General features: G+C 41.7%; 1 protein-coding gene and 1 long non-coding RNA gene across 6 annotated transcripts in view; one reads left to right on the forward strand and one right to left on the reverse strand.

Annotated features, from left to right (window-relative positions):
• Nucleotides 1-124: 124 nt before the first annotated feature.
• Nucleotides 125-21,358, reverse strand: BRD7 (bromodomain containing 7). Of its 5 annotated transcripts, none has more exons than XM_028740193.2 (17): nt 21,225-21,358; nt 18,986-19,194; nt 18,161-18,290; nt 17,154-17,211; nt 15,361-15,505; nt 13,783-13,893; nt 12,783-12,961; nt 11,365-11,488; nt 11,045-11,120; nt 10,211-10,318; nt 6,062-6,194; nt 4,581-4,692; nt 3,816-3,878; nt 2,179-2,293; nt 1,937-2,080; nt 719-862; nt 125-317 (listed from the first exon to the last, which is right to left on the reverse strand). In XM_028740193.2, the coding sequence occupies exons 1-17, from the start codon at nt 21,271-21,273 to the stop codon at nt 253-255; spliced, it is 1,965 nt and encodes a 654-aa protein (XP_028596026.2). In that variant the 5' UTR covers nt 21,274-21,358; the 3' UTR covers nt 125-252. The 5 variants fall into 5 exon arrangements, with proteins under 5 accessions (XP_028596026.2, XP_028596028.2, XP_028596025.2 ...); XM_028740195.2 differs by having other exon boundaries at nt 125-320; XM_028740192.2 differs by having other exon boundaries at nt 10,211-10,324.
• A 549-nt stretch (nt 21,359-21,907) lies between these two features.
• The window catches only part of LOC144328404 (uncharacterized), a 66,075-nt gene continuing 64,943 nt past the window's right edge, over nt 21,908-23,039 (forward strand). The window contains exon 1 of the long non-coding RNA XR_013393615.1: nt 21,908-22,036. This is a non-coding gene — a long non-coding RNA (uncharacterized LOC144328404). The remainder of the gene's footprint in view (nt 22,037-23,039) is intronic.

Genomic DNA, 23,039 nt, shown 5'->3' on the forward strand with positions numbered 1-23,039 from the left:
GCCTGCAGAATAGAGGCAGCATCTAATGTAACAAGATTTGTGTGAATGTAAAACTCTGCAACTTGCTTCATTCTGCACTGCATTCAAGAAGCATCTCTTAGATCTGTCAGGAAAATAGAACTGGTTTGGTTTTAAAGTTTTTATTAAGAATTCAAATATAACACAAGTATACAAAGTGCCCCTGCATGCACTGGGACAAATCTTTAAAAAAGGAAAGACTTAAAAACATTTATGTTTTTAACATATGAAGCATCATGTACCACCAACTGGTTCACATTCATTTCCAATGAGAACAGGAGCCTTTGGAGGTTCCTCTGCTTCTGGGGAGGAAAAAGCATTAACAGCCTATTACTTTGCTTGTTTTGGCTAAGGAAACAGGTGGAGGTATATTAGCTTCTCTCTGTTTAGACAGACAATGGTGTGAATCTGCTTCAGAATTAACAAGCAGCTCTCACTGCAGGGAGGGGAAATGTCAAGCCAAAAATGTGCCAAAGTCAGATTTAGGCACATCTTCCAGCTCTAACTAGTCCAACATGATAGGGTCAACACAGAAGTCAGACTTTCTCACTGTTTATTTCTTCTGTGGGTTAAGTACCTCTTAAGTGCTAGTTTACAGAATATGGTTACTGTAGTTACTCCATGTGGTGAGCAACTCATGAACCACATCCAGGACAACTGATCTATGGGGGACCTGCTGAAATGCACTGTGGTTACTCACCATCTGTTAAGTCAACAAAGCTGTCCATGGCATCTGGTAAAGGAACTGAAATCCCCATCGCTTTACGGATGCCATATGTGCTCACAATATCTCCTGGAGCCACTTGTTGTGCAAGCTCTTTTAGATTACTTGTCACTCTCTCCGCTGGAAAAGTTAACAGTAAAACATTGATATGACTTTATAAGGTTTATCTAAAGTCTGTTAATTGCCCCCCCAACTGCCTAAAAATGCAGGGTTTTGTCATATAAAACTAGTTGGCACACATTGGTTTTCCATGACATGTAAAGTGGGGCAGAGTTAATGATTTATGATGAATCACTCACCTATCTGGGCCATTTTCTCTACTGAGGCATGGGAACAAACCATGGTCACTGGCTTAGTACTATATCCTAGTCAAAGGTCATCATCATAATTTTTTATATGCCACCCATATGACTGGGTTGCCCCAGCCACTCTGGGTGGCTCCCAACAAAATATTAAAAACACAATAAAACATCAACCATTAAAAGGTTCCCTGAAGAGGGTTGGCATCAGATGGGAGAGCGTTCTACTGAGAAGGTCCTAATTTGCTTCACTCCATACAAACCACAATCCCTGGTTTTGACATATCACTAAGCCCCCAGGAATTGTGGTTAGGGGGCCAGTGCTCTAGCACAGAGGAGCAAAGCAAGCAAAATCACCTCATGCACAGTAAGCCATGCAGCCCTCCAGACGGTATAACAATAGGAACAATAAGGAAGTGAAATGCACTACCTTGTTTCCCATTGCTGCATTTCTAAAAACGCAGTGCAAGATGTATTTTATGTTGTGGCTACCGTATCTAACCTGCTCTGTGCACTAGCTGCAGAGTCTTTGCTGGCCCTGCCCTGTCCATCATGACTTCAGATAGTGGGGGCAAGGGAAGATTACTTTCATCTAGCTTTCCAGGCTTGGCCCCTCTGCCTGCAGCAGCCAGCCAGGCACAAAGGAATCCCCTTCAGCTTGCAGTAACTAGCATTTCAATCCCCGCCAGCAACCACACATCTTCCACTCTTCTATGACATCCAGGAAGGTGATGTCCCTATATTGTCGTGGCAATGCTGCTCCATTTGATAAATGTGGTTACCAAGACAACCAGCATCCATTTTAAAGAAGTTAGTAGCAGGGCAGAGGTTAGACTAAAGAACCAGGACGTGTCTAAAATTTAAAGGTTTCACGTGCCAGCAGCACCACACTCACCCAAGTGCATCTCTTTGTAAGATGGGCCCAAAAGGCAGATCATGTTCGGAGGTGGCTTCGTACTTAGTCGTTCATTCTGAGCGTCTTGAAGCTCCCGAAGCAATTTTGTGGTTTCGTCAAGTTTTTTCTGGAAGACCTCCGCTTCTGTTCAATTGAAAGTGAAGTTTGGGGCAGACATCAGCTGGGCTGGAATGTGCCAAGAGGCCTTGCAAAGCAACAAGTGCCCAGCTCATGCCACTCACCTTCTGAGTCAAACTCCTCCACAGGCATTCCAAAATTGGTTACTGCTCTCAGTGCTGTCAGCCTCTCCTTACTGAGAGAGGAGTCAAACCTACTTGGTTGAGCTGTTTCCAGAATCTGTAGATGGCAAACAAATGCAGGTTCTTAAAAATCAAGCAAAACCCAAATTTATACAAAATATTTGAACCAAGCAGTGCATTTGTGGTGACTCTCAACCTTTTCTTCAGATCAAAAATAGGCATTAAGAATGGGGAATGTGTGGCCCTCCAGCTGTCCATTGGGCATGCTGGCTGGGGCTGTTGTGGCCCAACAGCTGGAGGACCACATATTCCCCATCCCTGCTATATACTAAGTGGGATGGTTTAAGCCACTATAATTGGTTTTCTATTACCTCAAGCGCAGACTTAGAACTACTCCAATATCAGCTGGTCAACTATCATATCTGGGACTATGTTCCAGCTTCAACATTTACAACAAAAGCGAGGCAATTATACCATTCTGCAGAATCTCATCCATTTGCCAATGAGTCAGATGAGGATACCTTAGTAATACATTTATACCTGAACACCTCCTTCATCAAATGTCTCCTGTTTACAACAGTTATGTTGAACAGGCAGCAGCAACTATCTTGCACAACAGCATGAAGTTGTGAGGGCTTAGCTTTCAAAGTAAGAAGGATTTAAAACAGGTTTCTTTATATAGTACAAGCTGTGGCTGGAGAATACAGTGGTGCCCCGCAAGACGAAATTAATTCGTTCCGCAAGTTTTGTCGTCTAGCGAATTTTTCGTCTGGCGAATTATTATTTAGACAAAGGAAACAAAGTCGCGAGACGTTTTCGTCTTGCGAAGCAAGCCCATAGGGAAATTCGTCTTGCGAGGCAACTCGCAAACGGAAAAACCTTTCGTCTAGCGAGTTTTTTGTCTTGCGAGGCATTCGTCTTGCGAGGTACCACTGTACAGATGACTGCAATTAAAATCTGACCGTGGCACAACAATAAGGTGAACTTTACATAACTTGATTTTAATGCTATGAATGAAAGGTTGCAACACAGAGCTGGAAGTTTATCTCCAATGCTGCACAGTAAAGAGCAAGTCAGCTGTTCCGGTTTTATGTAGAAGTACATAAATATGGAAGTGAGAGCTGGACCATAAAGAAGGCTGATCGCCGAAGAATTGATGCTTTTGAATTATGGTGCTGGAGGAGACTCTTGAGAGTCCCATGGACTGCAAGAGGATCAAACGCATCCATTCTTAAGGAAATCAGACCTGAGTGCTCACTGGAAGGACAGATCGTGAAGTTGAGGCTCCAATACTTTGGCCACCTCATGAGAAGAGAAGACTCCCTGGAAAAGACCCTGATGTTGGGAAAGATGGAGGGCACAAGGAGAAGGGGACGACAGAGGATGAGATGGTTGGATAGTGTTCTCGAAGCTACAAACATGAGCCTGACCAAACTGCGGCAGGCGGTGGAAGACAGGAGTGCCTGGCGTGCTCTGGTCCATGGGGGTCACGAAGAGTCGGACACGACTAAACGACTAAACAACAACAACAACATAAAATTTGGCACTTGAAACAAATTATTCTAACTGGCTTGCATGAGAACCTTTCACTGCCTCAATCAAATTCAGAAGAGTATCACCTCCACATCCTTGCTTGTAGCAGACTTTTCACACAGACATTCAGCTTCTTCTGCTGGCTGCGACTGGAAAAGAAGGATAAAGCTTTCAAGCTGCTCAACCCCTTCAACTGGTTACCTCTGATTTAAAACACTCCAGGGTGAGTGCCTTCCAGATGTTGGTTATATTTGCTTGAGGTGGACAGTGAGGGCTTCTCCTATGTAATCCCGGGCTTTTCATATTACCACAGTGATACAGGAAGGAGTAATACTGCTGTGGGTCCCATGACACTGAAGGGACATAAGAATCTGACCTAAAGCTGATGGGTTTTAAGCAGCCTGTGCACATAATTGCAGGCTTAGTTATAACACACACACATCTTATCAAGCTAGTTTTCTGCTAATTAACCCCATTACAGGGAATAAATTTCTCAATGAAAACTTCAAAGTGGGGTCCAGGTGAGTTAAATACTCTTACATAAAAACATAGTTTGAAATATTTCTAAAGGTATGCCTTTCCTCCAACATGCTTTCTCAAGGACAACCAGTACCTGGTCTCAGAAGTAATATCTGTCATGTAGATTCTTTTACAGTCCAGGGTAATTGTCCCCATGTCTATGGACTCCTTAATGCCATGATTTCCATTCCACCATTTACACTTTGGGAGTAGCCAAAGTGTAGTTAAACAATATTGGGAGGGCAACTCCCATCAGCCTCAGCTTGTAGGGTGAACAGTTAAGGATAATGAGAGAGCATCTGATACAGATGCTCACACACAAGCAGTCTCACCTTTTCAAGTTCTCTGAGTGAGAGAGAATGCCTTCCTTGGGTCAAAACATCCAACAAACTGTCCGCCATTACATATGGGTAGTCTTGAGATTTTGCCAGGAACTCACTGATGCTGAAGATAAAAGCAACAAAATTGCATGCCAATTAGTTTACAATAAACAATCTTACAAATAAAAATAAAATCACAACTTACCTTTGAGGTTTTGTTTTGTTCTCTCTTTAAAAAAAAGTTTTATAATATCAGAAGCACTAGGGATGTTAACTGGTGATTTCTCTTAAGTTTATAGATTTTCCCTTTCTTGGATATGTTTTTAAATTCACATCTGTACTGGGATGCAGACATGCATTATTATCCACAGGCTCGTAACTTGTGTAAATTTGCAGTGCTAGTTATCACTGACATTTCCTAGAAATAGTAAAAACTGGAGCTATGTATGTTCAATGCAAAAGGTGGTATTCTAATCAGTCTGTGTAACCTGCGCTTCATTTGGTGGGTGCAGGAGGGAAGCTGATAGCAAAGGGATTTGTATGTGCGGTGGTGGGGGAGAGGAGCACATTATACCCTAATGTATGCCAACTTGAATTTGTCTTGGAAAAGCCAAGGTGCAACCAGGATAAAGTAACACTAAGCAAGCATTCTACAAATATGGGGTTCAGGGGTGCCAACTTGAATAAAATATTGGGGGAGGGCCAGGTAAGCCCCGCCCCACATAATTGATCACATGATGTTGTGCAGACACACCAGTTGAATGGCAATGCCCATAAACTTTGGGGCCGCCTCAAATATTTCATTGAGGGGGGGAGCAAAGCCCCTTTGGCCCTTAGGAGTTGGTTCCTATGACGTGGTTACACATAACATGCCAAATACCACTCCAGCAGGTGCCCAACCCCAGTGCTCATTCCTCCATCTCTCACAAAATTTTAGGCTGATGGCGGCAACCTGGAGAACTCAGTTGGTAGAGAATGAAAGTGATGATGCCATGCTTGCAGGTTTGATCCCTGTATGGGACAGCTGCATATTCCTGCATTGCATGGGGTTGGACTAGATGATCCTCAGGGTCCCTTCCAACTCTATGAATCTATGAACCAGTCAGGAAAGCTGAGACACAAGAAGAGATCCATCCAACTGAGACCCTCAAGGGAAACTTATGTGTGTAGAAAAAGCATCTCTCAGAATCATACCACAATTTAGATTTTTATTTGTATTAGGACAAAGGTTGTAATGGATGGGATGTAAAAATCGAAATACTAAGAACTCACTAGCTTCCCTGTTGAGTTAGTGTTATTCCAGGAAAACCCCTGCATTAACTAGTCAAAAATAAAGAATACAAAAGCTGCAGTCAAGTTCCATTCTCTTGCTAGTGCCAATGCCAGTAGCAGGAAAAGAAGCACCCCCCCCCCACCTGCCAATATGTGAACATTTCTAAAAGAGGTTTTTATTTCAAAGTCATCACGATAAAGACAAAAATAAGCCTACTTACTTAAAATTCCCTTGATTAGAATCTTCCCCATAGGTGGAATAGATTAAATCAGAATCATCCTTGCTGATATTTGCAAATGTGGAGTCATAAGCTGGAGCATAAGAGCTAAAGGGCCCGTAGTTCAAGTACATCACTAATGAAAAATAAAAGCCAGAATTAATATTCTCACATGGGTTAGACTGAATGTCCCTTTTAACAACAGATTTGCTCTTCACAGGTGTTTACTGTTTGTTGGAAGAAGAGGTACAGCTTCTCGATTTAAAGCTAACAGCACTTTAAATCTATTGCACCTGGTCTGGCCAGAGTAAAGAAAGCCTCTTTGGGCTCCGAGAACCCAGTTCCACGAGTGCCAAGAAATTACTGTTGCTTCAGTTACACCTGTCCTAGTGCCAGGCAACCAGAGATGTTATACTTGGGGTGGGGGGTGCCTCCTCTCCCCACTGCCAGTCACCATTTCTTCTAACAGAAAATTGTAAATGTTGGGGAAACACGGAAGCAACTGTCATTAAATATTTCTTTCGGAATGAATGAAATGCTTTTTCAGAGGTGGTTTTATTCACTCAAAGGCCATGTTCACAATGATTTTGACTTAATAAATTATACTGTGCAAGAGATGGGCTGGCAGAATTGCTGCTTCATTCCCACCTTTACGCAAGTTCCTAATCAAACCAGGAAGGGGATAGTTTCACATGGCAACTGAATCTGAGACAATATTTTATTCTCACTAGCCAGCCTTAAGCCAGAGTTTGCTGTTTGCTTATTAAACCTGGTTTGTTAGGGAGAAGCAAAGCCCTAACAAACACAACAAACTAAGAGAACAGAATGCATAATTCAGGGGTAGCCAATTAGATGTCCTCCAGATACTACAACTCCTACCAGCCCCAGTCAACATGTTCAGAGATGATGGGATCTGTAGTCCAACAGTATCGTGACATGGGTAAAGATTGTGCCTAGTATTGCCACAATTCTGACCAATCCCCTCCACCTAGGTTGTGCAAGTCTTGTGTCTGAACCTATCCACTTTTACCTTGCACGACTAGGTTGCTGAATTCATACCACACCAGAGCTACATTCCATAACCACTGGTTTATTAAAACTGGCATTTCTATTAATTGCTTGTCAACCCAGATTCAACCAGCATGCATGCCCATAGAAAACTGCTTTTGCAAATCCAAATTGGTTTAACAGGTACATATGTGGCTATATGCAGTGCCCCAATATTGAAATAAGAGTGTGAAAATATTATTATGCCACACAGTGTAGATATCTTAAAAGCCTCAAGTCATATGTTTCAACTCTTGAATGAATCAAGTGATGTGAATTTCTGTGATTCAGTTTGTGTTTTGCCTCAAGAATGAATACATCAGCAAAGAGAAAAGACTGTGGATACAGAGCGAGATCCAACATCGCATCAGCAGATGTGAGGGGACTTCCCCTTCCTCTCCACCCCATGCAGCTCCCCATCTTGCTCCAGAAGGTCCCCCAACATCCTGCAAATCCCTGATTTGCAGGGAGTTGCAAAGGGGAGGAGAGAGCTGCATTTGGACAAGTGGGATACCGCAACTGGGTATCACCCAGATTCAGCTTTGATCTATGTTAGCTGATCAGATTAGCTGAGTTTTAAGGACTAAACTAATAATGTGTAAAGCTTTTAATTGTTCTGATGATGGATACAAATCCCATATATTTTCAGGGATCAAACAGTCTAGTGCATATACTGTTAAAAGCTTTTGAGCTTTTCTAGCAGCTGCCAAAGCATATGATGTGATCGTTCAACAAAACTTCTGTTTCGGCAAGCTAGCAACAATTCAGTTTTCTGCTGACTGGACCAACAACTCTTGCCAAGTAGCAAATGAGCAAAATATTTAGCTCTAATCTCTTTTGTTTTTTATAGCCCAAGTCATACAATAGATTCTCCTCTACTTATTTCCCACATATGCAAAATCTCCTTTTTATATGGGGTTTTTAGTACATCAACCACAAACCACTGCAGAAGGCACTAGGTGATATAAAGAGATCTGATATATAGCTTTCAATATTTATGAGAGGAAAAACCACCAGAAGCTAAGTTCACATTGGTTGTCTCTTACACAAATCATGTTGCACAATTACGCTGTTTAAATAGCTCAACAACTTTGACATGAACCCCTAAAAAATGGGGCTTTCCTCCTCCCTAACAAAAAGCTGAATAACTTTGACCTGAACCCCCCAAAAGGGGGTAGATCACTGCCAGTCCTTGGGAGTTGGCCACCCCTGCAGTACAGGAACGAGACTGCTAAAATTGCTCAGGCTGCCAATGCCATAAATTCTGCTTCGAATCTCTTAGGCAGCCTGGTATCCTCTACAGACCAAATTACAACAACAAAAACTAATAATTGTTAAAAGCATAAACCTGTTCTTAGTTATCCCATAGAATTGAAACAATCTGTAGTTTAAACGAGGGCCTTCTATTTTAGGACTAGGTTGTACTATATGTGACTATACTTGCAAACATGTTGGGATGTAATATTATTTATTCCTTTCATAAAATTTATACACTGCCTGATTTTAAAAGAAACCTCGAGGCAGTTTGCAAAAAGATAAAATAAAATTAAGAAAATCACAACCATACTTAAAAACATCCAAAAGCTAAAATGCTAAAACAGATTAAATTTACCTCAACTTTCGAAGCATCTAGGTAGGCTTGTCTGAACAATAACATTTTAAGCAGGAGCAAAAAAAGAGCACAGTACAGGCGCCTGCTTGATTACAAGAGGCAGGGAGTTCCAAAGGGCAGGTGCTGTCACACTAAATGTAAGAGTTCTTACAAATGTGGAACGGGTATTATGTGGCACCTGTAGTAATTGGGCCACCTTTTAGAAAAATTCTCAAAAGGCTGTTTACAATAGTGCACAGTTAAGCAAACCTCTAACTTTCATACTTTATTTCAACTTTAATTCCCAGTGCTCTTTTCCTCTAGGAAAGAAGAAGGGTGTGCCTGGGCAGAGGCAGCTGCAGCCTGTTGAGGAGAGTGCTGGCTGTTTCCACCTGTGGCTACTCAAAGAGGTTATCTGTCTGCTCCACCCCTCCAGATAACATATAAGTACATGCCTAGACATAGTTAAACGTAGCAAGGGCTACAGGGCACTCAGTCAGTGGTTCATAGCTGACCCGAGTACCGTATTTTTCGCTCTATAACATGCACCTGACCATAACACGCACATCGTTTTTAGAGGAGGAAAACGGGGGGGGGGGGGAATTCTGAATGAAACAGTGGATGTATCATTTTTGTGCCTCATGCTGTGGCCACAGACATGTGATCTGATGGTGAGTTTGGGGTAGCCCAATGCAAAAATCCTGAGAATCCCTGTGGATCTGTGCTTTGTAACCACGTTTTTGCACCATTGTGGCCCCAGGCAACAGTGGGTGCGTGATTTTTTTGGTGCAGGCTGTAGCCATGGACATGTAATGTGATCTGATGGTGAATTTGGGGTGACCCAATGCAAACATCCTGAGGATCCATGTGGATCCGTGCTTTGTAACCACGTTTTAAGTGGGGAGGGAAGGAAAAACACAGAAGGGAGAATGAGCACGAGAGGGGTGTGCAGAGAAGCAGCTGGCTAAGAATGCAGGAGAGGGATTTAACGGGAGGGAGGAAAGGAAGGCAAAAGTTCCCCCCCACACACACCCAAGCCAGCCCTCTCTCTCTCTCTCTCCCACACCTGCATGTTTTCCGGCTACTTGCGAGTCCCTAAAATGCTTCCCTAGATGCAGCAGCACCGGAGCACGGAGATCCTTTCCTTTCCCCTCTGCTTGCCTGGAGGGGAGGGGATTTGCCTGCTCTTTGTTCCGTTTGAGCAAACAGCAACCGAAACAGAAGAGGGTGGGCAGTAAGACCCTTGAGGCAGAATGCAGGAAAGCAACAGCTTCCTCTCTCACGGAGCTCCCTTCTCCCTGACGCGGGCGATTGGATTTTTGCCTGATTTTTGCCTCTGCGCTCAGGAGGGTCAGCTCCAGGGACCACACATTCGCTCAATAACACGCACAGACATTTCCCCTTACCTTTTAGGAGAAAAAATCTGTGTGTTATAGAGAGAAAAGTACAGTAATTTCTGCCAGCCTTGTTGCATTCAAGGGCACCACTAAGCATAAATTATAAGTCACACTTACCAGGAGTAACTTTATTTCTTTTGTCTTCTTTGAACCCTTGTAACGTATTTACACCTGACTGCAGTCTTCCAGCTGTGACACCCAACTTTGCAGAGCCATGTCCGAGTTCTACCACTCAAGAGATGAACAAAAAGAAAGTTATAGGACTTAAGTTAGCCACATGCACACAACATCTCTCTTCTGAGTATTTACTAGGTTTTTCTAAAGCCTTTGTGAGCATAAACACTGAAACATAGTCCCTTAAAAACACCTTTGTCCTGGATTCAACTATAAGTCATAAAAATGCACTAAGGAAGAAAAAGGTAGTTGTAATAACGACCCTAAAAGGCAGGGAACTGAATTTGGGACCTTATGCATAGAAATTATTAAGCTATATTGCAAGGATGGGTAACCTGAGACTCTCCAGATGGCTCAGGACTACAACTCCATTCATCCCTGAGCTCTGGGCATACTGGATGGGAAGTCAAGCAACATCTGGGCAGGCACAGGTCCCCCATCTTTGCTAGATAAGGAATCATGCTTCTGGAAGGCATTTGTTTAAAAATGCCATGGAATATTCCAAGATGTTAGGTCGTTATTCCCTAAATCAAATAGCATTCTCATGAAGGACATCCCATTCTGACTGTCTCTGGGCTAACTGTTCAAACAGGGACCATTTAAACAGGGACCAGAAGCAGCCAGATGCTCAGTGGGAATTCTAAGGAAAGCTAGCACGGGAGGAATGTGGGACAGCCTCAAGAGACTTCCTCTGCACCTCTACTAAGTGTAGAAGTCCATCAGTAATACACACCACCAAGGGGAAAGGTTGTTAAAATTACTCAGTGCAAGCATTACCCCCTGTGTTATTTTCTGCTGGATTAAGAAGTCCCAGGGTGGTTGTGCCATCAGGTTTTCTTCTTTCAAACTCACACTGAAATAAAGATCAAGCCATTAAAATGTGTCTTTTGTGCACAGCCTACAAAGCTAGGATGACAGAGTCATACATAATTTAGCAGGCTGTTTTGTTTATTGCTTCAATGAATGGATATTATGAGACTTTAGATTTGTAATCACATCAATCATTGAAACATCAAATGAAAGGGTCTGAAACGTATTTAACTTATGTTATGGTGTTCTAGATAATGAGCATCATCCATATCCTTTTCTCCGTTTACCTGAGCATTAGCAGGTCTTTTTGTTAACTTTCCTCCTGATTCTCTGATGATATGTTCAATCAGTTCTTGTTCCCTCTCTAAATTACTATTCCTTATTTTTTCTTCAAGTAGCTCTTTCTCTTTCCTAGAAAACAAACATACATTAAAGAGACAAAAAACCCCATAACTATATACATTACTGTACCCCTTCATAGTATATAAGATAGCAAAAAAAGGGTTTAATACCACCAAGTCTAAAACTTTGTTTTAGAATATGTGCAGTCAATAACTGGTAAATTCCAAGAAGCTCTTCATCAGTTTAAAATAAAGTGGCACATTTGGCAGTGAAGGTGGAATTCATTTGCCAGTAATTTGCTTCCTTCGTTGTGCATGCCATCATCCTTGAGTTTGAAAGTGTGATTTCAAGCAGAAGGGACTGTATCCAATGTTGTTTGTTCTCTGAATACTCCCACTGAACTTACAGGATATGACTAATATAGGTCCATTAATTTCAATGGCTTTGTTTTGAGTAAAACTTAGCTGGATACAACCCAATGTTTCTGAAATTTGTCTTATACAACAGGACAACATAATTTGAACCTGAAGTTTTAGTACCAAAAAAGAAGAAGAGAGAAGTCAATTCTGTAATAGGATAGTTTTCATTATATTAAATTGTATCTCGCTATTGTGTTTACTATTGTAATTTCTACTATAAATGTTGCCCACTGGCAGTTCTAGCAAACACTTGCTGCCTCTCCAGCTCCAGGATTGGCTGAGGATTGATTGGCAGTTGTGTGGCAAAGGCACCCAAGCACGGTCAATCTAGCAACTAGTACCAACTGGCCTTTTCCCTGCTCTGAAGCTGGAAAGGCAAGTGGGTGAGTGCCAATGCCAGAAGATTCTGTGCACCTTCTCCATGACCTTTCCCTCAGAAAAAAATGTGGGTGGTGGTGGAATAGGACTGATGACTATGATCTTTGGCTAAGGCTACCCAAAAATGGTAGATCCCTATAGATGCCTCTGTACAGAGGTGTTCCATGTAGCCATCATGGCTAAGTTCTGCTGACAGACCAGTCTTCTTCCATGTACAGTGGTGCCCCGCAAGACGAAATTAATTCGTTCCGCAAGTTTTGTCGTCTAGCGAATTTTTTGTCTTGCGAATTATTATTTAGACAAAGGAAACAAAGTCGCGAGACGTTTTCGTCTTGCGAAGCAAGCCCATAGGGAAATTCGTCTTGCGAGGCAACTCGCAAACGGAAAAACCTTTCGTCTAGCAAGTTTTTTGTCTTGCGAGGCATTCGTCTTGCGAGGTACCACTGTATTTGTTTAATCCCTATTCAGAGCTACTGGAGATAGTTGCTTTCAATGCAGCCTGGGGCTGCTTGCTCCTAATTTTGCTGAAATGAAAGAAATATGTAAGCCCTTTGCAGAGTAATTACTTCTTGAATTCTTTGCTAGGTGTTTTAAAGGCTCTGAGGTCTATGTCCATGGAGTCTGCATCTTTCCCAAAGCCATCATCATCTTCACCTGACTGGAGACCTGTTTTATCTTTATGCTTCCTGCTCTTCTGAAGGTCTGCCATGAAGTCAATGCTTTGTTTCAAGCTCTGGATTCTTTCCTAAGGAAACAAACCATGCAGGTTTAAAACTTCATACTGTTTGTGAGTCCCCCATTTTAAAACTGCCTAATTATTAAGTGCTTTTCTTTCAGTTACAAGGGGTCTTCAGAGGGTGGAAGAAGGCTGCAAAGCTGTCACAGAACCCTTGCAGAGCCTGCAGTCTTTTCCCCCAAACTGAAGGTCCACATTCTGCGCTAATAAAATATTGTAAAAGCAGTTGTACTAGCAGTGCTTTTTCCCCCAGGGAGAACTCACAGGAACTCAGTTCCAGCACCTCTCAGGTGGGCACCATTGCCATTCTAAAAGAATGAAGGAGGTGTTCATGGTGAGTTCTGGCATCTCTTTTTCTAGAATAGCAGCACTGTGTGCTAGCAATGGAAGGAGATGGGGAGAAAAGCCTACCACAAGCTATCAGTTCAGATTCCTGTTGAGTGTGCTCTGTGCGTCCCCCATCTGCCCACTGGGTAGGTAAGAGGTGGAGAGAAAAAATGGGGTGTAGGGAAGTAAGTCCCACTGAGTTCAATAGACTTAGTCCCTAATACATGTGTTTAGGATTGCAGCCGTAGTGATCCTTGGAAGAAAGATCAAGCAAGTAGGTAGGGTTCCATTACAAATAACTTGCAAACAATCTAATTTTAAGTTATAACTATTCTTGGAGAGATAAAGAAGAAAGAACTACTTATTGAATTAACCCAATGACTTAGCCTTTAGCTAGAAAAGAATGGCTCCTTCTCTATTAAACACAAATGGAAATATGATGAAACCGTACACAAGCCAACAAAACTCCAATACCTCTTGAATTATTTCCTTAATTCAGTTACCTGGCTGAGTATTTTCATTCCTGAATGCAAGAGTTTTTTAGCAGCTTTGTAATAAATGGTCTCTGGTTTGTTATAGACCATGGCGTTAGTACACATCAGTTTGAAGTTCTCCTGTATCAACAGAAGAAGTAAGACACATAAGTAGGAACTTACAGGAATGTTTCCTAGAAAATATATCTGCCCCTTTACGTATGGAAATTTGTACTGTTGACAAGATGGCAGGTGCTGTTTGTTCTGCCTGGCTAAAAAAAAGTATCCTCATAATATGGAGGATAAAGGAATAATGCATTATAATACAGGTGCAAGTTAGTCTATATAGTTTATTAGTAAGATTTCCAAGTTCCAACCTAGCAACAACGCTTGTGTGCACACACATGCGTAGACAGCACTGCTGTGTGCACACATGCAGATAGGAAGCATTGCTACTTCATGGTTCTAGCTTACTCCACTGTTCTAATAGTCTCTCTCCTGACCCACCTCTAACTACAGTACTACTGCAGATAGAAGAAAAGGGCAGGCTAAGAAATCATTGCACTAGCTGGCAGAAGAGGCACCAGGCCTGCATTCTCTGCCGCCTCGAAGCTCTTAAGTGTGACAGGCTGAGTCTCTGGTTGGGATTTGGTATCCTTTTACTTAGATATTAGTTTGCAAAACACTAGGCCAGCAGTTGATGTGTGTTAAAGATGACAGATTTGATCTGAGACCAAAGATGCTTATGACAGACATCTGACTTTACACTTTTCATATTAATGTGCTGATAAAGGCAATGCTCAATGCAGACAGTACTCCCAAGAGATCAGAGGGCTCTTTTTGTCAGGATGACAACAGCAATAAGGGAATCACACGTGTTTTTCTTTAAAATGTGCAAATAAAAGGATAAAAGGTTGGGGCAGGCATTTTAAAATATAGTGCTATATAAGGCAGGAAAGAGGCAAGTTGCATTTTTAAAAATTTCCTAAACTTTTTTTTTTTGGGGGGGGGGGGGAATGAGAGTCAATATACACAATATTTGTTTCAGTAATGCAATTGTATTACATTCTGGAAGAACGCAAGGGATTCTTATTACTGTCCTGTGTGCTAAAGCTTCTTTCCTACATTTCTCAAGAAAACAACAACACAAACATATTTACATGCTTCTGTGATTTAAGTAGTTCTCTTAAACACAGAAAAACCTCAACCTTATTAGTACAATGGTGAAGAGTCACTTAATTATGGCTATAAGTATTTACTACTCTGATGCACTAATGACCAGGTTCATTTCACATCCTTGTTTTAAAAGATCAAGTACTTCTGCTGTTCAGTCTTTTCTCCTTGACACACACACACACACAATTTCCAACACCCTGGAACATGAAAAATGTCTCTTGAAAACATTCACAAAGACTTTCTCTAAAGAAAGCAAATGAACAACTCTGAAAGCCAGATGCGCCAATTTTTTATTCTGTGTGTTCATAAACTATGAAAGTGCAGCCCCAAAATGAATAAAATATTGAAAAAACCTGCACAATGCAATTGCTAGTACCAGCAAGTGTCAACGTCTAATCCCCCCTCTGCAGTTAAAATATAAATTAAAAGCACCTTTAGTTCTTCTATGGACTGGTAACCATTGTTCTTGATCTTCTCTTTCATGGTACTAAAATCCATTGGGCGTTTAATGATCATGGAGTAGCCAGGAGCAATAAAGTCAGTCACAGGAAATGAAAAGAAAGCATTTGGATCCTTTCTGTTAAGAAATGAAAAGAAGAGCCCTTTATGTTTCATTTCTATAACAAAGAACAGACAGAGCTTAGTATTAAATAGGAGAGAAGACTCCAACTTGAAAGAAACCACAGAACTGAACTGAAACAAGAGAGCTTTTGCCCTAATAATACAATCTTGCAATTCTTTAAAGTTGTAGAGGTGCTGCCTGGAAGCAGTCTCACCCTCCCTTTTTATTTTATTTTATTTTTTTACTTTTGATGGGATTTTATTTTTAAAGCATGTTTGACATTTCTAAACCAAACCACAGGTGCCACATTCTGTCTCTCCTTAGAACACCAAAATGGATTATAATATCAATGGCAGGGAAAGCAATTCTATTTTACAAGGCCGTTGAATGCTTGCAAAATCTTACTCTCACCTTCAATTGAAGGGTCCTGTTTAAGACTGGCAGCATTCCCCAAACCCCAAGCAGTGTTAATACATAGAGCAAAGCCTTCAAACATCAATAGTCCAAGCCTCACCAAGTGTAACTTAAAACTAAGAAAGAAACCATCAAATCCTCATTCTGGTCCACATAGGTATGCAACATACCTAAAAGCTATGAAAGATGAGTTGTCCAAGCCGGTCACGAATCATACATATAACTCAACTGCACTGACTGAGAAGATTGCCACTAGCTTTTGGCCAAATCCACAAGCAAGAATAGGCCTGGAATCGTCAAAATTAATTTGACTTTCCTCTAGTAACTACTGCTTACTTCCACCCTTTCCCTGATAAACTCCTTTTAAAAAAAGAAAGTATGTTTTTGCCCTAATGGAGCAATGCTTCATATAATCTGTAGTCAAGTTACATGAACAATTCCCTATGAGGCTAGAAAAGTTCACATGGGTTAAGCAAGAGTATATGTCAGACAGATTTCTCCTATTAGGAGAACCTAATGCCCTCTGAACGCAGGTGGCGCTGTGGGTTAAACCACAGAGCCTAGGACTTGCCTATCAGAAGGTCAGCGGTTCGAATCCCTGTGACAGGGTGAGCTCCTGTTCCTCGGTCCCAGCTCCTGCCAACCTAGCAGTTCAAAAGCACGTCAAAGTGCAAGTAGATAAATAGGAACCGCTCCGGTGGGAAGGTAAACAGCGTTTCCATGTGCTGCTCTGGTTCGCCAGAAGCGGCTTAGTCATGCTAGCCACATGACCCGGAAGCTGTTCCCTCGGCCAATAAAGTGAGATGAGCGCCGCAACCCCAGAGTCGGTCACGACTGGACCTAATGGTCAGGGGTCCCTTTACCCTTTACCTTTAATGCCCTCTGGAGAAAGATAAACTTAGACCACTAATCAAAATCCCATAAAAGCTACAAGATATTCCATAACTACTACAGAGTAAGCAATTTTTGAAACACAACCCATTTATCAGTAACTTTCTAGAACCACTTCAATAAAGATTTAACGATTAAAAGTGAAAACTATTATTAAAGGAAGATGATGCAGGAACTTGGGTTCAACATGCATTAGCTTGGCAGATTTTACAGTTGCTGATAGTAATAGCAACACAAACGCATGTAGAAAGAAAGATCCAGCTCAGAAAAATTAACACATTGATTAGACAGCATTTTCTAGTCTTTAGCAATTTCTACTAGCAGTATCAGAAATGCTCAGAGTCTGAGAAGAACTCACCTTTGCAGTTGCCTCACAAGTTGGTTCAATGCTTCTTGAAGTGGCGTCTGTTCCACTTCTAGGACAAAAAGATGAAAGAAAAATATTAACTAGAGTGCATGCGTGCGCGCGCGCACACCCACACACCCACACAACACCTAAGAAATGCTAAATAGAAAATGCTATATTTTCAAATGAAGTACTGCTGTGCAAGGTAATAAACACATCAAGAGTTGCTTTCTCCTGTTAACAACACTTTTTCTGTGCATGAGGTTCTATAAGCTGGTTAGCTCTCTCAATTGCTCTGACAGGAAGGACTATGCACACTACAAAGAAATTAGACCTTTTCCATAGGTGGTGGTGCGCTCCCCAATTCTAATTCTGCCTATGCCGTAGCAAGGGGGTTGTTTCACAGCTGCTGCTTCAATCCCTTTGGAACTTCTGCCTTTCTCCCTTCTTCAGCTTAGCTAACTGAGATGGAAAGTGAGCCAGTCTTTTTAACTCTGGCCATACCTGCTCAGCAGGGAGGCTCAATGGCCAAAGACAGGTGTGTGCCTCACTATCACCCTGTCATCAAGAGAATAAGACCACAGAAGTGTCCCATCCAGCCATGGGATGCACTTGCCATAACTCTTTGGACCATGTTTGTGGGGTATTCCTGACTGTTTCAAGTTTTTCATATCACAGTTTCAAACATACATTTATTTTAATTTTAGAAACAGTGGCGCATGAAGCATTTCAGCCTATTAAGAAACCGCCCACAATTTGAAAGCAAACTTCAGTTTTTCAGATTTTGGCCAATTACATGTTAGTAACGGGGAGAACTAATAGCTACAGTGTTGCTGCTATTTCAGCCTTATTTTGAGACTGATCTTATTTTTTAAAAAAACTTTCAGGATTCATATTCCAGCTTTCCTCTTCAACAACAAAGCACTTAAGGTGGCCAACATCATAAATTGAGAAGCAAGGCAGAACAAATCAACTTACTTAACAGCTCAAAAAGAAACAACAAAACAGCTTTTTCTTACCTTCCTGTTTTGCCAAACTGCTTGCCAATGGTTTTTCAGGTAGCAAGTCTAGCCTTAGAGGAGTCTGACATTTCAGTTCTCTTTCTCCTTCACTTTCACCCCGGTCCCTATCTCGCTTCTTTTTATCATCCTGTGGACATAAAATATAAGCAAAACTGTTGAGAGAAGTATCCATACCAGTGGCTGGAAATCTGATTACAATTTGTTTACTCAGTGAGGAAATTCATTGTAAGTATACTAAAGGTACACAAGGAACATTACAAATATGTTCTTTATGTGCTGTCTCCACCTACTGGAAGACACACTAAGTCAGGACAAGCTTATTAATATTTAAAGGATGTGTTCCATAGGAAGCTGCCTTATACCAGATCAGTCTGTTGCCCATATAGCTTGACCAGCAGTAGTACTCCAGGGTCTTAGGCATACAGTCTTTCCCATTACCTGGTCCTTTTAAAATTGAATACTGAACAAGGGGCCTTCTGCATGCAAAGGAGGTGATTTAACTTTGAGGTATGGGCTAAATTTGCACAAGTGGAAAGCTGCACATGCAATTCTGCTTGTGCAAGGTGCCTTTACCCATTGTTTTAATTCCACAGTCCCAACTCAGCCCTTTATGCTGCATCCCAAGTCTTTCCAAAGGATTGAGGACTATCCTGAAGACCAACCTTCACCAACCTGGTGCCCACCATAAGTTTTGGACTACAACTCCCATCAGCTCCAGCCCAAACATTTGAAGGACCCCAGGTTGGAGAAGCCTGCCAAAGACAATCTATCACAAGGAAAAGATTTAAGTTAAAAAACCAAAACAACTGCTCTGAAAGCTACCTTTCCTTTTCTCTTTCTTTTTTCCTTTTCTTCTCCAGGAACTTGCTTTTCTGCTTTTTTCCTCTTCTTCCTTTTCTTGTCTTTGTGTTTTTCATGGTCATTTTTGTCTTCATATAGGGCTGAATCATGTACTGAGCTCTGAGTGGAAAGTTCCGTGACTTCATTTCCTCCCACCTTTAAAACCAGCTTTAAGGGCTTTTCTACATATTCTAGGAAAAGCACAGGAAATAGACTTGGTTTAAATATTACAAATAAACTTGCACTACATACCCTAATAGGCTAGCCAACTTCAGGTTACAAAAGTTTTTAACAATTAAACTGATGAATATGTAGCCAATAATATATAGCTAAGATATATATATAGAACCCAAAATATTGACCTAAGGCTTATTTTTTATGGTGTCAGTTACTAGAAAAAAATGTATCTTTCTTTGTATAGCCAGCCAATCTACATGCAACCACTGAGTTTCATGTAGACCTTAGCTCCATTAATATCTGAATGCCACAGAGCAGCTTTGTACTTGGTTTTTGCAATGCTACAATGAACGAACTAGTCAGAGACAGAAAGGTTAAAACATAGCATTTAAGAAGATACTGTAGTGCTAAGTCTTGAAGCTTTTGTTCAGCATTCATACAGAACACAGATGAGAACCTTTGGGCCCCCCAATGTTATTCGGACTCCAAGCGCCCATCAGCTCTAGATGATGGGAGATTTAATCTAGAAAAATTTGGAAGGCTGCAGGTTCCTCATCCCTGATACAAAGTATTTCAAGTGCTCAAATCACTTCACAAAACAATGGTCCAGTTCACATATAAAAAGGTAAAGGTACTCCTGACCGTTAGGTCCAGTTGTGGATAGAATTGTTATAACAACATTTTTAGTAGGCATCAAGGAGTGTAGCAAGGGTGCCTGCTCAATGTTAATAGGCAATACATTTCAAAGCACAGGTGCTGTTGTGCTGAAACACAAACTCCTATCAGATGGAGAACAATTATTATATGGCACTTGTAGAAGTGCAAGCTCTGCAGATTGAAGCAGTCAAGTAAGCACATATGGGGCAAGGTGATCCTTCAAGTTAAATGGACCATTAACTATAGCTAGTTTAAAACAAGACAACTTCAAAAGGTTTCTGGAGCTGGCTTAAATATATATATATCCATAGTTAATTGTAAGTGCAGTTCCCAGTTCAACTGACAGATGAGCTAGGGCAGTCTGCCATTTTCTATGGGTGGCCAGGATTAACAGCTATCTTTGAGAGAAGGTATTGCACCTTTTCACTGTCTTTGTATTTTAGATATCCTGCTGGTTGCTCCTCCCTTTTTATGCTGTCACTGTTAAGAATTATATAATAAATACAGATTCTGATAAGTTTTATAACTGTATTTATAGAATCACTTCAATTTTAATATTGCATAAATATTATATTATGTACTGTGTCATAAGCTCAAAACCAGATCGAAATGCACAGTCAACATTCTACATATCCGGGTAGGCCGAATGTTTTTTCCTTTTCTTTTTCCCATTCATAAAAATTATGCACCGCTTGATTGCAAAAACAACAAGCCAACCCTCCAAGCCGTTTACAAAGAAAGGTGCGCCGAAAGGGATACAGTCAAGTCACCGCTTGACGTCAACAGGCAGGGAGTTCCAATGGGTAGGGCACAACCCACACTTGAAAGTATTTATTTCCTACAAGTGGGACATTATGTGGCACCGGCAGTGGCACCAGACCCACAGATCGAAATGGTGGGAGTGGGCGTATGTTGGGGCAAAATTAATTCAATTAACTGTTTAATTAATTAATGCTTGCAGGAACAGGGTGCGGGGGACCCTCAGGTGCCCTGTGAGAGTCTCCACAGCTCATACCATTCTTCTACCTGACCTACCTCACAGGGTTGTTGTGTGGCTTTAATGAGGAAGGCGAGAGAACCGTGTATATGCTTGAACCTTGAGCTCATGGGAAGGGGAGATACAAATGCAATAAAATAGATATAGATATCCCACACCCACCCACAGGAGGAGGAGGCCCCTTCCCCCTAAAAACCCCCCTCAGAATCCGGTTCCCTCACAGAACGACTCCCGCCCCGATCCACGGCTTCGATGTGGACGGTGGAGGACCACAAACACACCAGGCGCTCTCTCACACACATATACACACCACACAACAGCACCACACAACCCACCGCCCCCTCATTATCAACCTATTTAGCAGCCCCGGGAGGAAGGAGAGGGCGGCACCTTCATACGGGTACTTCTCCCCCCTGTGCTTCTTGTGCTTCTTGCCCATGGCCCGAATGCAGACGCCGCCGCCGCAGAGACGCTCCTTCCCTCTTTCCGCCAAGTCTCGCCCTCCTCCCGCCGCGCTTCGTTTATTCTCGTGAGAGGAAGGCCCGAGCACAAAGCGGAGGGAGAGGGGAGCACAGATATAGAAATAAACAGAAGAGCGGCCTAACGCCTTGTCCGGATGAGCAGCTTCCGCGCTCGCGTTGGCAGCCGTCTCTCTCCTCCCCGCACCCCGACCCCTGCGGAGGAAGGGATAGGAAGCGAACGGATAAAACGAGGGTTTGGGCGGAGCTCCGTTTAAAAAGCCGCATGTCCCTGCCTCGCTCTTCCCTTTATCCGCCACCCCACCTCCCCCGCGCAACGGTAGCAGTAGCCAGCTCTCGTCCTACTCACAGTATCTCCGCTGAAGTTAAGGGGCATGACTTAGTCCATTAATTTCAGTGGCTCTGCTCAAAGTTCCCACAGAGACCAGTTGCGCTTTGACAACGTGACATACAGTATAACAGTTTAGATAAAGCCAAAGGGGAAAAAAGTAACAGAACTCGGAAGCCGAAGTTGTGTGCCCTTCTATAATTCTAGCTCATGGGCCCGAATCTAAGGGGAAGGGGAGAGGAGGAAGAAAAAAGGACAAGGAAGAGACTGGGGCAGAGAGCGACACTAGTAAAGTGCCTGGGAAGATGAATGGTGTCCCCTGGCGGCTCCAGGGCGCCACTACAGCGGCGCAGTCGCCGTTTGAGCCTTGTTCTTCCCCGCTTCCCTGTTCAAAGGTGAGACTCAATTATATAAAAGATAGATGGCTAAAATTATATTTATATAACATATACAATTATATATAATCATTTATCTTGCATGGATATGTGCCTATCCATATTGACAAGAGCTTTAATTTGTTAGGGTTGCCATATTTCAAGGAGGGTCTTTTAATGGTATATTAAAATCTTATTTTCTGAATTCTAGGTTATGATCATATCAGACTGCAACTGAAAGGAAGCTTGGTTTGGGGATAGGAGTTAAGTTCTAGGGTTTCCAAAAGGGGGTGTGGGGACACACAGTAAGCGATTTATATGGTGCATTCGTGTTTTCATTCATTTACTTCAAATTTATAAAAGGTAAATTTTATTTTATAATTTTTAATTTTATAATTTTATAAATTTTATAAAAGGTAAATACAAACTTAATTTGTATGCCCTTTGATTGTAATAAAACTTCTAAGTGGCTTATGAGCGGTTTTCTTGAATTAAGTGCATTGTAAATTTCTTTGAGAATTCTTTTTTAAGTGTAAAGCAATATACAAGTATTACCAAATCAATTCTGTGGGAAATAGATAAGATTTCTGGGTGAGTTTTTGCTTGCTTGCTCTTTCGTCTGGATCTGTTCGTCTGGATAAGAACAGATTATTTTAAAGTTTTTAGGTTAAAGTCTTCAAATCATAAGTCGTCTTGGAGGCTCTTTTTGAGCCAATATGCAACTCATAGATACTTTTATAAATTGAACCTAGTGTACAGTTTACTTTTCATGAACTTTCTGCATCCCACCCCCCTTTAAGCCCATTCATCCTTGCTCACCTGTGTTCCTTTGTTATATATCTTTAGGCACCTGGCAAAAGCATTCCTCTTCTCCCAAGCCTTTGGCTAACTAAGCAATCTATGTTCTTTTAAACTATGGGGAGCAGGTTGTTTTTGTTTGTTTGTTAGTATGTCATGTATTTTTATATTGTAAACCACTCTATAATCTTGGGGTGAAGGGCGGTATAGAAATTTAATTAATATT

The sequence above is a fragment of the Podarcis muralis genome, chromosome 7, assembly GCF_964188315.1.
Source record: "Podarcis muralis chromosome 7, rPodMur119.hap1.1, whole genome shotgun sequence".
Taxonomy (NCBI): domain Eukaryota; kingdom Metazoa; phylum Chordata; class Lepidosauria; order Squamata; family Lacertidae; genus Podarcis; species Podarcis muralis.